This window comes from Liolophura sinensis, chromosome 2 (genome assembly GCF_032854445.1).
Source record: "Liolophura sinensis isolate JHLJ2023 chromosome 2, CUHK_Ljap_v2, whole genome shotgun sequence".
NCBI classification, from domain to species: Eukaryota; Metazoa; Mollusca; class Polyplacophora; order Chitonida; family Chitonidae; genus Liolophura; species Liolophura sinensis.
In genome coordinates, this window is record NC_088296.1 from 12,425,490 (window position 1) to 12,440,129 (window position 14,640).

The 14,640-nt window shown below is 38.9% G+C and overlaps 1 protein-coding gene across 1 annotated transcript in view; it reads right to left on the bottom strand.

Moving 5' to 3' along the window:
- LOC135462797 (uncharacterized) overlaps nucleotides 1–14,640 on the bottom strand; it is a 68,149-nt gene that overhangs the window by 17,516 nt on the left and 35,993 nt on the right. Inside the window, exon 2 of the mRNA XM_064740063.1 lies at nucleotides 3,292–3,399. Coding sequence (XP_064596133.1) covers nucleotides 3,292–3,399 — 108 coding nt within the window. The remainder of the gene's footprint in view (nucleotides 1–3,291; nucleotides 3,400–14,640) is intronic.

Sequence of the window (14,640 nt, forward strand, 5' to 3'; positions counted from 1 at the left end):
TATTCGGAAACCTGTGTTCATGGTTGTTTAGGGCTAAGAAAGTGCAATTTTGAATACGAAAAACGTTAATCCTTGGCACAAGTTTTAATGTGCGTTACAAGCCAATGGAGGTATGTGTATATACCTACCCATAATATTTTTTTTTATTTTTTGCTTGTTTGTTTGTTTGATTGTTGTTTAACGCCATACTCAAGAATTTTTCACTTAAATTCTATGTTGGTAACTTTTATGGACGGAGGAAAACTGAGTGCCCTAGTTAAACCACCGACCTTTGGCAAGTTACTGACGAACCGATCCACATACATCGTACAGATAGCGAGTGTTAGGCACGAGCGTTGTAGACTGATAATAGTCACCATGGTCCTAAGTATAGTGATGGCGGAAGATACTGAGCTATGTCGCATTCCATCGTCTATAACATGTTATGCTGGATCGAACTCAATTCCATGTGAGATCTGTTTCAAGCATTAAGCCTTCACGAACAGCACTGAATGTTTCAGTCATATTAATTAACATAAAGATTAAATACATCAAATTATTAAGCTAGAATTAAAAACCGCCCTGGCTTTCCAAATAAACTTTGAACTAAATGGAAACGAACCCCACTCACGCGAAAGGAACCACATACGTAGTACATACACATCTATAGACCACAAAGCAGTAATAATTTCGGTTGAGTTTTCCTTTTGATATTTTATACTTGCCGGAGGTCAAGGCAGCTAAGTGGAAGTTCTAAAGCAACTGCGTTGTAATGGTAACTGACAGGTTTTTTTCACCCACAAGTATTATCTAATTTCTGCTTATATCCATTTTTATACATGAATATTTGGTCTATATTTTTTTTCATTCCTTAGCCAACCCCTACAAGGGAAAAGTTTGATCATTTCTCTGCACAAGGCATGTGGAAATAATAGCCAGTAATTGAAGACTCTGTCGCGATTTACGAGGTTTCGTGAGATAATACGTGGTAATTGAACAATCTTTTCTCTGTGTCCATTACTCACAAAATGGCCGCCAGCAATTTTTGTCGTCTGCCAATGAATGCTACGCACCATGGCAATTCTGTCGACGAAAATCTGTCTAAGAAATAAAAATCGTGACAAGCAATTTACATTCGTTTGGCCTCTCGGTCGTTCTCAGTCTTGACAATAAGACTTTGAGCGGAGTATAATAGCAAATATAAACCACTCAAATGGGGAGCCATCTTTGTCTGACGGGCCAAAAGAACGTTTGACGGTTTCAGGAAATAATTGCAAGCACACAGAGCTTAGTGACTCGTACATTGTCTATCGTTTTATTGTGCTCAGCGAAGAACGGGCAATATTAACTTCTCTTGACTTCTCATTTCAAGATAAAAATGAGCAAGGGGTAATTTATGGATGGGCGACATCCAGTACACGCACTTGTACTTTTATGTGTGGTTTACCACAAACTCAAAAGATGACCTAAAGATATTCTATAGTGCTGATTGGACTTAAATAACATTTTCTGCTGAAGACAAAAAATCGTAATTTCTCTGCACACGACGGGTCAACTGTGCGAATGTACATCAACGGTTTACATTTGAAGAACTAACGGAAATTGTGTGGTTGTTCATTGTCTTCAGAAAACCCGTTCCGATGCCAAGACTGAAGTTCTTAAACCCAGAAAAGTCATGAAAATTCTAAATAATAATTGACAGAATTAAAAAATGTAGCAATGAACTATTATTGAAACCTGATACTGTCTGAACCTGAAGTCAGATCACCTCTAAGCAAGAATCCGTTTGAATCGATTGACAGTCACAGGCTCTCAATACCTTATATTGATACAGATATTATACTCTCACATATTTTTCATCCTGCGTCATGTAATTTAAATTGGACTGATTTTTAGCCAAAGGGTTCTTAACCATTTCTCTTTCTCAGCCGAAGGAAGAAATGTGTAAGAGAAAGTCTTCTTAGACTGAAGATACACGTATTATCAACAGTGCGTCGTTCTAGCCTGTATATATTTGAAGACGTGAAAATGTCGAATTCGACTTTTTTGTCTATTCACTGATACCATGCCGAATTAGTGTTCTTTTAACGATATTTATTCACTGACATCACACAGACGTTTTTCACTTTACATTCATTGACGTCAAACTGACGTCACGGCGACGTATTCTTCCATGCTCACCAATTCAGTTCGGAACTAGTGACCCAAGTTTCCTTGTATTTGTAAATGGGAAATGGCCAACTTGTGTTGGTAAAAGAATGAGTGAGTGCTTGGGATTTAACGTCGTACTTAATTTTTCATTGATGTGACGACGCGGGAAATCTTAGAGTGCATGTAATGTGCCTCCCTGTTGCAGGACGAATTTCCACCGCTCTTTTATCCAGTGCTGCTTCACTGAGACGACTTACCGTTCGGAAGTTATAACTTCCTCTTTTAAGGTCTTAGGTGTGACGACCCAGAATTGACCCTGGATATACCACTCCCAAAGCCGACTTACCGCAGGCAAATAAGCCACCCCGCCCGAGCCATTATACTGATACGAGTCAACCAGTCGTTGCACTATACCCTTCATGCTTCAATGCTGTGACGACCCAGGGTTGACCCTGGATCTATCACTCCGGAAGGGGGCGCTTTACCAAGTGTGCTATCGGGGCCAGTATTTCTCGTAAATGAGAATGTAACTTGTATACACATGTAAGGCAGATGCCCATCATAAGTTGCAGTCTTTACAACTAAGTGCACGGTTTGTTACAATACCAGCAAAAACATTTTAACTGAATGCCCATTGCAACAACCCATCACTGCGCTAAGAAGTGGATCGAAGGCTTTGTGAACACCGAAACAGAGCTCCATAGCTACTTCAGAAATAAAGCGGTATACACCCTGCATATTCTGAAGAAATATTTGACAGCGTGAAATGGGTTAAACGTGACAGTCGTAACATGGAATTTCTACGGAAGGGTACTCAGTGATTTATCCGTTCCTAATAATGAATTCATTACTACGTTAGATTGATGGAAATGCAATCCGTCATCCATTAGGTATCCATTGGGTAGAGCATAGTATGATGGAAATCTGACCGTTCTTAAGAACATATTCACATCAAGAAGTCAGCAAATTGTATACATGTTGTTATTGTCATAACGTCGTCAAACAGATCTTTATTCTCAAGGATTCTTCCCCGTGTATCGGGCGACAATGGTACTTTGTTACTAAAGATTGTCAGAGGCGAACTTGATGGGGCGTGGCAAGTACTCGGCTGTGAGTAGCCACAAATTCTGTATAGTCTATAACATGAAGACTTTCACTTACCGTGAATACAGGATTCAGCGGCTTTCCCCTTGAGAGAGCAAATGGCGGCTAACAACTTTGTCTTCAAGCTCTGCTCTATGTCAGCACGTGACATTTGTGTGGGTAATGCTGAAAGCGAGAAAAGAAAAAACGAAATTGAATATACAGCTAAAGAAGACGTGAATCGCGTTACATAAGCACACAAAAAATGTAAAAGACAAAAAATATGTAAAACGGTTTCTTTTTTATTTATTATGCCAAGATTCGAAAAAGATGCAAACAGTTTATCTAATGAATGGAAATGTTACGGGATGTTTGACAGAAAATGTCCAAGCATCAATGACATCATATCATCTGTATAACACGTCTTAGCATCTGCTGGAAATGTTCGAGCAGGAGTAATTCCCTCAATCCGCTAGATGTCACCACTGTTTATGAGGGGGCAAAAGTACTGATTTTTTGTGTCGTCATAGCATTGTAATGTGCAAAAGTTTTGAAGACTTTTGGTTGACAATTCCACCTCGTATCCTCTCCTCTTCCCAACACACACCGTCACCGGTTGTGTGTCTTGTAGGTGTAAATCTTGGCGAAGGCCAGTATAACAACCCATCGAATTAATGTTTCAAAAAGGGTTAAGACCGCTGAAGAAACTGATCAAGTGTAAATAAGCTGAATCCGATACACTGAAACTACGTAAAATGACGCTACTTCAGGCGTGATTCTCACAAATTGTTGCGATATGCATATTTCCGCTTTCACGAAACCTGAAGTCTCAAGCCTGTCTGATATCGTTTAATTACAACAAAAAGGTCAATAAAAGAAAATCTTTTTATAAGCCTTTTTAAAATTGTGCATTTTTAAGATCGATACAATGATAGGCCACATTTCAGTCACCCAGACACGATTTCCACCGGCCCAAACACACAGATTATAGTCTTGGTTCGTTATTTTTTCTTTAACTCTTTGTCAGACGGTTTTTATGCCACTCTCTGATGAGGCCTATAAACCCGTCGGACGTCTTTCTTTTCTCCAACGCAGCTGTACGATCTCTCTACTTTCTATTATCAAGACATCATTTGTGAATTATTATACCGAGTCCACGACTGGGTGTTTTTCTTATGGCGTTTTTTCTGTCACCACTCGTTGAGCGCTCAATTTGGCCGCTCTTCAGCACGAGCAATAGGCGTCTTTTCTGGTAAATGATTGACAACAATATGATTGGGCTGTCTACTGTGATGCGGCTTAGAAGTTCACAAGACAGGAAGACGTTGCGCGGGGAACTACTTTGTGGAGAGAAATCAATACCACATCCAGGGAGTAATTTCCTAGACAGTTCTATTGCACTTCCAATCTCTACATTTAAGATTTCAAGTTTGGAGAACAGAACAGGCCTAGGCCTCATGTACCATTTACACTGTTATAAATACCTCAATTTTCACACTCTAATATTAACAACGATTTTAAAATGAAAGAAATAATAATATAATGCAAGAAGCTGAAGAAAGGCCATTAGAAACTACGTCTGAAATCACGTGTACTTATTACTTTCTTCGTTTTCTTACACTCTGAAATAATGCCAAAAGTTTCAATTGTAAGGCTGGGTGTTCTTTGCTACCTGATAATTTGGCATGTCAGTGATTGAATTTATTAATTTATTTATTTTCATCTTAATAAGACATTCTTGAGAAACTTTTTTTCCTACAAGCCTAAGGATTACCCAGTGACGAATTTGACCTCTTCAACATTTAAAAAAAGGGTTTTCGGTGAAAGAGTTAGGAAGCATTCAAAGAGCTGACTGCATTTAATTAAGTGAAACAAATCTTTAAAAAAAACCAAATAATGGCAGTATAATAGCAGCTTTCGGAAGTACTTCTACTGACATTTCATTTTTTCCCACTGTTCTTCTCAAACGTGATAACTGGGGAGATACGGTACGTAAAGTCCAGCATATATATACATATTCAGTTAATCGAAATTTTCACCATACATTTTGTTGGGAAGAAATGTTGGCTTGTGAATAATGTTGGCTTGTGAATAATGGTGGCTTGTGAATAACGTTGGCTTGTGAATAACGTTGGCTTGTGAATAACGTTGGCTTGTGAATAACGTTGGCTTGTGAATAATGTTGACTTGTGAAAAACGATAGGTCTGTTCGTAAATTTTGTTGAAATTCTGAAAAATATATTCTCTGCTGGACATTTTTTCAGATACGAAGACAAAATAACACCCACGTTGAGTCTGTCTTATATTCTTATTTCTACTGTTTTCGTCTGTTTTGTTGAAAGTAGAATTAAATAAAATTATACTGTAAAGTAAAACAGTTATACTGTAGAAATATATACTTTGCGAAAACGAATTCCATTGATATAATATTGAGAGATAACTTTACGGATTTTTCTTCCGTTTGATAACAAACATGTAGTTTGTCTTTACCTTCAGAGCCGACATGTGAATAATTCAGTCGTACAACATCGGTGTTCCCTTTCCGGTCCTGTGACAGGTTAAGATTTTTGTACATGCAATATTAATGGTGCGCTGACCCGAGAGTTCAATACATGGCGATTAATCTTGGTGATTTAGGAGTGACGTACTATTAGTCGCGTGGTTAAATACCACTGAAATTAATATCCTAAGGTAGAGTGAAATTGCGAAGCGTGTTCAGGAATCGTTTCCTGGGAAGAAATAATGAAACCGGACTCCATGGCTGACGCAGTTGGCTTTCACTACCATTGTAATTTAATATGGGCCTTCGTGAAAATTTCAGCGCAGTGCCGTATTTATTTCGTATTTTCCGGCTCAAACGCAGTCTGCAGAGCCTTCGATTAGTGGAGGGAGTGATTTTCAGTGCTCTTAACATGCATTCCGATCACTTAATAAGAACAGATCTTAGACGTTAGCAAATTAGACAACATGCAGAGCGATGTTAAAAGCATCGTTGCACGCCCCAGTTACTGTGCGAGATTTCGCGCAGTGAGCGTATCTATTGGGTCACAGACATTTCCTTTCTTCCTATAACTCATATCCACTCGTATGATGGTCAACATTTGGTAACTGGCTCAAGGAACTTATAACGCCAGTAAGGCCAAAGTGTCTCAGTGGCGCGCCACTAACCCGCCAGCAGCATGCTTGTGGTAGGTTTCTAGCTTTCCGCTGTTCAATTAGTCTTCATATATACATGCATGGTCACAAATCAACAGGTACTCTTTCTAAGTGATATCAATTATCTCAAAAGCGCGCCATAAGCTCACCAGCAGCTTACTTGTGTCAGGTTTCTGGTATCCCACTAATGTCCAGGTGGCGTTCACCTGCTGTAGATGTAAACGTAAATCCGTGGTCAATGCATGCGGTCAATACATATGGTTACCAGTCAAACAGAACGTTCACCCAGTGATCTACAATCATCCCGCACGTGTTCTGCACGGCAATTTTTTCCACACGTGACTTGTCACCTGGTTGGAATGCAATTGGTCTTCGGCGAATTTCATGCACTACACGAGCGAGCACTCTCTAACGCCTATTGTCACAAACACACAGCAAACAATGGAAGAAGTGGAGTCTTGAAGATTTCCTGTCTCAGAATGGTAATGACAACGCATATTGTGAGACTAATCGTTCACTCTCACGTCCGATTTTAAAAATATGTCCCAACTTATAATAATACCAAAATGCAATATGTTGTATTGTATAATTTTAATAAATACTTTCTGAACTAATAATCTGGTTTGGCCAACATTTATTTATTAATTTTTATGAAGTTTGATTTTTGCAATCAAGAATGTTACATTTGTACGAGAATGGTCAGGGTAATGGTCAAGGTTTAGATGTGAACTGTTTTCCTAAATTCCCGTCCAGCTGACTGACAGAAAACATCACGGCCATGTACCATTGCTTGTAATGGTACTGTTCATTACAACTCCTAGAAGATGTACGTTTTAACGATATGGCTGAAATACCCAAAAATGTGGCGTTAAACCGTAATCAGTCATTCTTAGACGGTCAGTGTAAGGCTGTGCGATCAAATTTATTCCTTTTATCCTTATACTTACAACCCACTAGAGCGCTGGTCCTCACTGAGGTCCGCACTCCCTGTCATCGTAAATGAAACATAAACAGGGATTTAGTTAGTGCCGCGAACGGATTACGGTGTCCAGTGTGTATTGACGACGTCATAAACAGCCAGTACTCGACAACGTTTTGTCCACTATGGTAGATGATTGGTCACATTAGTAGTAGGTGGTATCAGCGATTGGTAGTTGTGATACCTTGGTCCTGTACAAATCTTAGCAATCGGTCAAAGTATTGCGCATAGATTGTGAAATCCAAGCGAGCTCACAAGAATTCAGATGACATTTTGATTTTCAGCTAAGGATCCCTTGCTCACTCGAGAGAAAAAGTATCGTGATGTTTAACACAAGGGGCTGTGAAGTTTATCTGCATATAGACACAATGTTTTTGTACATTACGACCGGGAAAGTACAGTAAGTAGCTTACTACGACAAATCGAGCAGATATACAGAAAGTACTGTACATATACAAACACTTTATAGATGTGTGCCTCAGTTATTGACTTCCGATCGAGTCACATACACTCGTTTCGACAGAAACTTTGTATCATGTTGGTGTATATCTGACTGATGTTTGACAAGAAGCAGTAATTCACCGGTTACGTGTAACAACATTGCCAAATTGTCACACTGTCCTCGCTGCTCTGGTTTACACCGCATGCCGTAAAATCTTTTATTATATTAGTGTGTTCCTTCACAAGATTTTGTCTATGAAAAAATACGAGGCGATGTTTTTACAGCGTCTTGATTATTGTTAGTACGCAACTGGCTGTAAACGTACAGCTAGGTGCTGTTTATTTACAGAAAATTTATCATATAAAATATACACTATTTGTGTCCTATACCATTTGTACAATTTGACGCCGGGGATGATTATATTTTAAGCTTTTCAATGTTGTTCAAATAAGAACGCTATACAAGCAGTACAATATTCACCAAAAGTGCAAAAAACAAGCAGACTGTAAATTTTTGACAAAAGTATTTTATCCAGTCTGTAACATGCTACGGTGAAAATGAAATGCAGTGATAGAGGAAGTTTCTGTTCATCTGTCACAGCCTCACATAATATTCAGCATCCAATCACAGGTGGCATTTTTATTTGCGGCGGACCTGCTTTTTCCCCGGAGAGAACAAATTCCGCTGGATAGGCGCGAACGTTAAAGAAATCCGATAATCTTGTTTTCGGCGGAAGTCATTTTTTTTATGTCTTCGGGCTTCAGACGTAATTGAGCCAAAATCGTCTGGAGAGCTTACGAGTAGCAAAGCTATCAAAATCCATTCGGCCACAGTTTCGTACTCCCTTCTCTCGTTACTTGACGTATCCAGACGGCAAAATAGAAAACCGTTTTGCAAACAAAAGCGCCTTGGGATTTTGCACACGAATGAAAGTCTGGTAATGAAATTTCCTGTGAATGGTGTGTTTTCTCTAAGTGACGCGTCGGAACTGCACGGATGTGAAGCGGACTAGGTGAGGCTTATTGCCACCTCTATTCCGTAAGCCATTGACGTCTGATTTCAAAATCACGTGATATGTTAAATATCCGGTTTGGGATAGTTCCGCTGCATAGCAGAAGCCTTGATTGGCGCAGCCAAAACGACGCATGTGTTCCCGAATGGAAAATTGTCAATCTACACAATAGAAAAGCTTACGGCGAAAATATTTGATTGATCATTTAACTGACTGATTGACTGATTGATTTGTCCATAATTTTCTAGAGGACTTGTATTCGTACATTGAAGTGTTTTAATGGATTAGTAATCTTGAAATTTGCTTGACTGTCATTTAATCCTCAATGATTGACTGAATTATTTTCCACATATTTATCCAATGATTTATTGATTTATCCAATAGCATTCTGATTTATTGGCAATGATTATTTTCCCATATAAAACGTGGAGGAATAAATACTTGAAATCAGTTGGTCTGTCTGTCAGAATATTCCATGGTCAAGGGGCAAAGTCATTCTTAGCGCAGCAAACTTGCAATAGTATATCTTTGCATCTATGCCAAATGCTTGAGGAAAATCCCGAGTCGTCCCAAAAGAGTTATGTTCATTATATGCCAGAAGTAGAGGTCGCATTTATAGTTGTAATATACAACCTATGCTGAGTTGTAGGCAATACAGCTTGTATAATATTCAATTAATCTGCGTGTAGACAATTCAGCTTGTATAATGTTCAGTTAATCAACGTGTAGACGATACAGCTTGTATAATGTTCAGTTAATCAACGTGTAGACGATACAGCTTGTATAATGTTCAGTTAATCAACGTGTAGACGATACAGCTTGTATAAAGTTCAGTTAATCAACGTGTAGACAATACATCTTGTATAATGTTCAGTTGATCAACCTGTAGACGATACAGCTTGTATAATGTTCAGTTAATCAACATGTGGACAATACAGCTTGTGTAATGTACAGTTAATCAACGTGTAGACGATACAGCTTGTATAAAGTTCAGTTAATCAGCATGTAGACAATACAACTTGTATAATGTTCAGTTAAACACAGTCTACGGAATACAGCTTGTATAACATTCACGTAAAGTTAATAGAGAATACAGATTGTTACCATAATGTTCTCTATGGTATCAATCCATCCGGGCTTTCCAGCTTAATTTGCGCAGTTTCCTACACACACCGACCGGAAATGCCCGAGGGTCACCGAGGTTTGACTAAGTGTCCTAGTATTCTAACGGAGATCCAAGAAGCCAGTGGGGCTAATCACATCGTCAATCACATTACATTGGTTTGACCTTGTAATTTAATCTAGCCAATCAACATCCGTTTAATTAAACATTATGGCCTTGGTTTTGGTTCTGGTTTCAAAAGCAATTTGGGATAAGTTTCTTTCCAGGATCGAATTTTGTATTCTTAACGGGACATTGATGTTCCAGACATGATGCCATGCTCTGGTGATAAGAATGTCAGATTGTAACTTGATAGAGAAAAACAATACTTAGCGTGTCTAATTAGAAACGAATACAGATGAAGTCGTCCAACGTGTATAACCTGTAGGAGACGATTTAACAAGAAAAGGTGGAACATATGCAAATCAATAGTGAAAAACACCCCATCATCCAGTTAATTTGCATTTTGTTGAACTATTTTTATCTACTTATTTAATTATTTATTGATGAGTTAGTTAATTAGTTATATTTACCAGTCATTTATGTATGAAAATATATTATAGAACATTAAAACATTAATTCTTTAACAATACTGCAAATGCAAACATTAAATTTTCTATGCCTGAACGCCATGACCAAACCATATACACCGGAGATTTTTGGCAAAAATCCTCATTCGCTAATTAAATCAAATTTTCAGTATTTATGAAAATAACTCAAATAGGTTAAATCAATATTTTTATTACAAATTTTAGGAACTTTATTATCGATATTCAGCTAGTAGGCTATTCTAAAATAACAGCACAAATTTGATTGTGTTTGTGTGGATCGATGTGCTCAAAATCTTCAGTACACTTAGAACACGCAGATCTGAGCTCTGGTATAAAGATGTGTCGTATGATCCTTTGTTACTAATCTGCCTAGCGAATAACTACCCGGTAGACCTTTATGACCTTGTAGGCATCAACCAATCAATGTCTGGTTAATTCTTTGTGAATGTCAGCGTGATATGTCAAATTTGCTGTGGCTGGGGCAAAGCAAATATCTTAACTTGCTAACTACGTTAACTCGAGTTGAGTAGAACCAGAACGGACTAGGCAAACCGAGCTGTGAGATAAGTTTGGCTCACGGATGAATGCGCAGCAGTTTTACAACCGAGATAAAAATGAGTCATGGAAACTTCCGCATATCAATGGAGATTTCTCAAGCTTCGTTAGCTTCACAAAGACATTTCCATCCTACGCAGGTCAGTTTGTAAGGACAGCAGTCAAAGACAATATCCACCAATCATAAAACCTACAGCAAATATCCGCGGACACTGATCCGATAAGATAAGCAGTATTGACCAATCGCGTGACCCGAAAGTCGCAAGTTCTCAGCCCTAATATGGCCTTTCATTCATCAGAAACACTGATATTTCATCGGGATCAGAGAGAAATCTAATACCACTGAGTGGAGAGTCAGGTACGAGCCAATAAAACCTTATGGGATCTTCATCGCAGGGCATTTGTAGCCACTTTGTGCAATTACCCACTGGAGAGGGAATCAATGCTAATCGTATTATGGCATTGCAGTAGTATATAATGGCGATTTAAGGTCACATTTGGCAGAGCTGGTTACAATCCCGCTTACAGATACAGGCTGTCAGAAGAAAAAAGCTCTTGGGTTTTATAACACGGCGCCTATTTGTAATTTAAATGACAGCTATGACAAATTTTGTGTTCTTTACGATAAGCTGGGGTCTTGGATTACAGCTGTACGTACAGTGTTTACGCAGCGACCAGTTGTAATCCCGCGGGTGAGTCATTATGGGGAAATGGATACACCAATGTGCCGATAAAACTGTCGCAACAATTTCTCGTCCTTCCGATTCGTTAGATTGATTATTCCATAATGACTTGTAGCCAGTTGGAAGTTTTGATATTTAATTATTTATTTATTTATCTATTTATTTATTTATTTGCTCATTGTTTTCCGTATTACTCACACCAAAGAGACAGCCGAATCGAATTTCTCGTTTTTTAATGTATCTAAAGTGTGGATACAGTTAACACGTCGTTGTTGTTGCTTTTTGTGAGTTATCTGCTTTACAAGCTCGGCTATACCATTGACAAATTTGTACAGTAAACCTCGTGCTTTTGTGCTTTTGTGCTTTGGCGAAGTATGGACAAGAGATATTCTACCAAATGCGATAAGTTTGAAGCACAAATAAATGAGTTCGGTCGGCTGAGTTAGGAGAACACCGTTTGAATTGACAAATTTACAAATCAAACAGCAAAACACAGAAACAAACAATAGGTCTACTAGCAATTTCTAAAACGTAAAGTTTTCACATTGGGGGCATTGTCATATTCATCTATCTTTTTATCACTGTTATTTAAGCAAAAGAATGGTAAATGCGCTGCCAGCATGGACCAATTCATTCTCAACGCTTACATATACCAGACATCCACAGTGTCTATTACAGAGTTATTGGTTCAACACTAGAGTAATTATGCTTGGATGTTGAAATGGGATCGGCCTCCTTTATACAAGTGTTTATTACTTGTATCAGTATTACAGACAGCATGCTGTATGAACTCACATGGATTTTCCAGTACATTGTCATAGTTCGTATAAAATTACACTCAGTGATAATAACATTGGCAAAATGTTTTATGGACGCACAAAGCTTATTACATTGTCGTAGTGTATACATAAACATGTACTGATGATAATACTGGCAGAGTGATTTGTAAGGGGCTGTACTTTGCTGCTATTTAAGCATTTACATCAACACCCAGAATAAAACTCTAACTGAGGTAAATTGACAAGAGGCTGTAATTCACCGATTTCTTATTTATTTATTTGATTCATGTTTTACGCCGTACTTAAGAATATTTTACTTATACAACAGTAGCCAGCATCATGGTGGGAGGAAACCACGGACAGAGCTCGGAGGAATTCACCGATTACGTGTGACCAATTATCAGTTATCACACTGTTGTGGCTGCACTGGTTTAGTTCATATAATACTACTACTGCGTGTTTACTACACTAGAATTGTGCTTAAATGAACAGTTAGGCGCAAAAACAATGACACAGAGCATCCAGAGCTCTCCAGCGGCTAAGCACTTTGGCATAGAGCTTATATAAGCATCTGTCTTTAAGAATGTTAATCTATAGCTGTCAGCCACACCACTTATGCCTCCACCAACCCAGCCTTGCCATTAGTGTTAAAATCTAGGTCAGTTGATCAACTTCCGGCGAATCCAAAAAAATATTATAAAATGAAAGGAAAAAAATCTTACAAATAGTGACAGCGACGCGGAAAGCGGATGGCAACTTACTGCAAGCTTCAAAATGATCTCTTTATCATCTTCGCCTGAAAGCTGCACACAAATGACTTTGGTGACGAACAGAACAGCTGGAAGCCTTTTAGCTTTACCTATGTATACGCGCTTGTCTTAGATTTCAGGCAGAGTCAATTACGAAACACTCAAGTAATCGTGTATAAGTAATAGTAATTGATTGTTAGCAGTGCCGGCGAGTCTTTCACCGGATAATTTTCTGCTCCAGGAAGTCAGGTTGTTATTTCCCTTTTGCGCCATCTCCTGCCGCGGAGGTAATTATTTGATTAGGGGGAGCAGTAAGTCAAAATGAATGGCTTTCGCCGCTGAGATATTAAGTGCTGCATGGTGTTGATGCGCAGTCTGAAATTCTTAACTTAAATATCACTCAGTGTGAAGAGAAAGAGCATCGTCGATATACCCTCCCACGATGTAGCCTTACCCCTCTCTCTCTGTTTCTTTATTCAAGTTGAGTACCACTTGAAGCAAGACTTTACAAATGTAGTTTGCAATAACACCAGAGCGAATGAACATGATAATAGAAAGAGTATCTCACATCTCACATAGCCTGGTCTATCGGCCCAACGGCGCGTTAGCAGCTGACGTAAAATCACTCCTTTTAGCCGCGTTAGTTCGCGTGAGCCCCCGCCCTGTCTTGTCTCAACCTGCGTGAACTCGCGGGATTTCTTAAATGCCTGAAAGTCTATACTCAAGAATGTTCCACTTACATATCAGCAATGAAAAGCGATATTATTAATTTTTACATTATTGTTCATTATGTGACACCTATATGCAAAAACTGCTCCATATTACATATTGCGTTCACAATATAAACGTAGTATCTCAAAAACGTAGCGGTACGTAATTTTCATTCAGAACGGGAAACAATTTGTACTATTAATAGAAAGAGCACCTCTATGGGCAAAGTGGCTAGGAGGTAAAGAGGTAACTACAGACTGGCTCTTGTTTCTCAACAAAATTCGCCAGGGCAGCGCCACGGTACTAAGGCGCACAGTGAGAGTATATATGCACACCGATGTGAACTGACTGCCACCCAAATTACCGTGAATGTCTCTTTTATAGTAGCGGCGGTGTTGAATCTGTGTCCAGCTTTAGTATGTAAGGAAAAGCTGCATCGATCGGTTGCTTAACCAAAGCGGCACATGTGCTGCCTAGCGCTGAGAACGGAGAATAGACGAGCCCTGAAGGGCTTGGCATATATCGGTGTAGTGCAGAGTCATTTAGTCCTTGCACCAGATGGGTGGGACAGGTTTTCTACGTGTTCTTCAAGTATCGCTAAACAATCCCTGTCCCCGACCCCCACCCCCACCCGTATTCATATGGTGC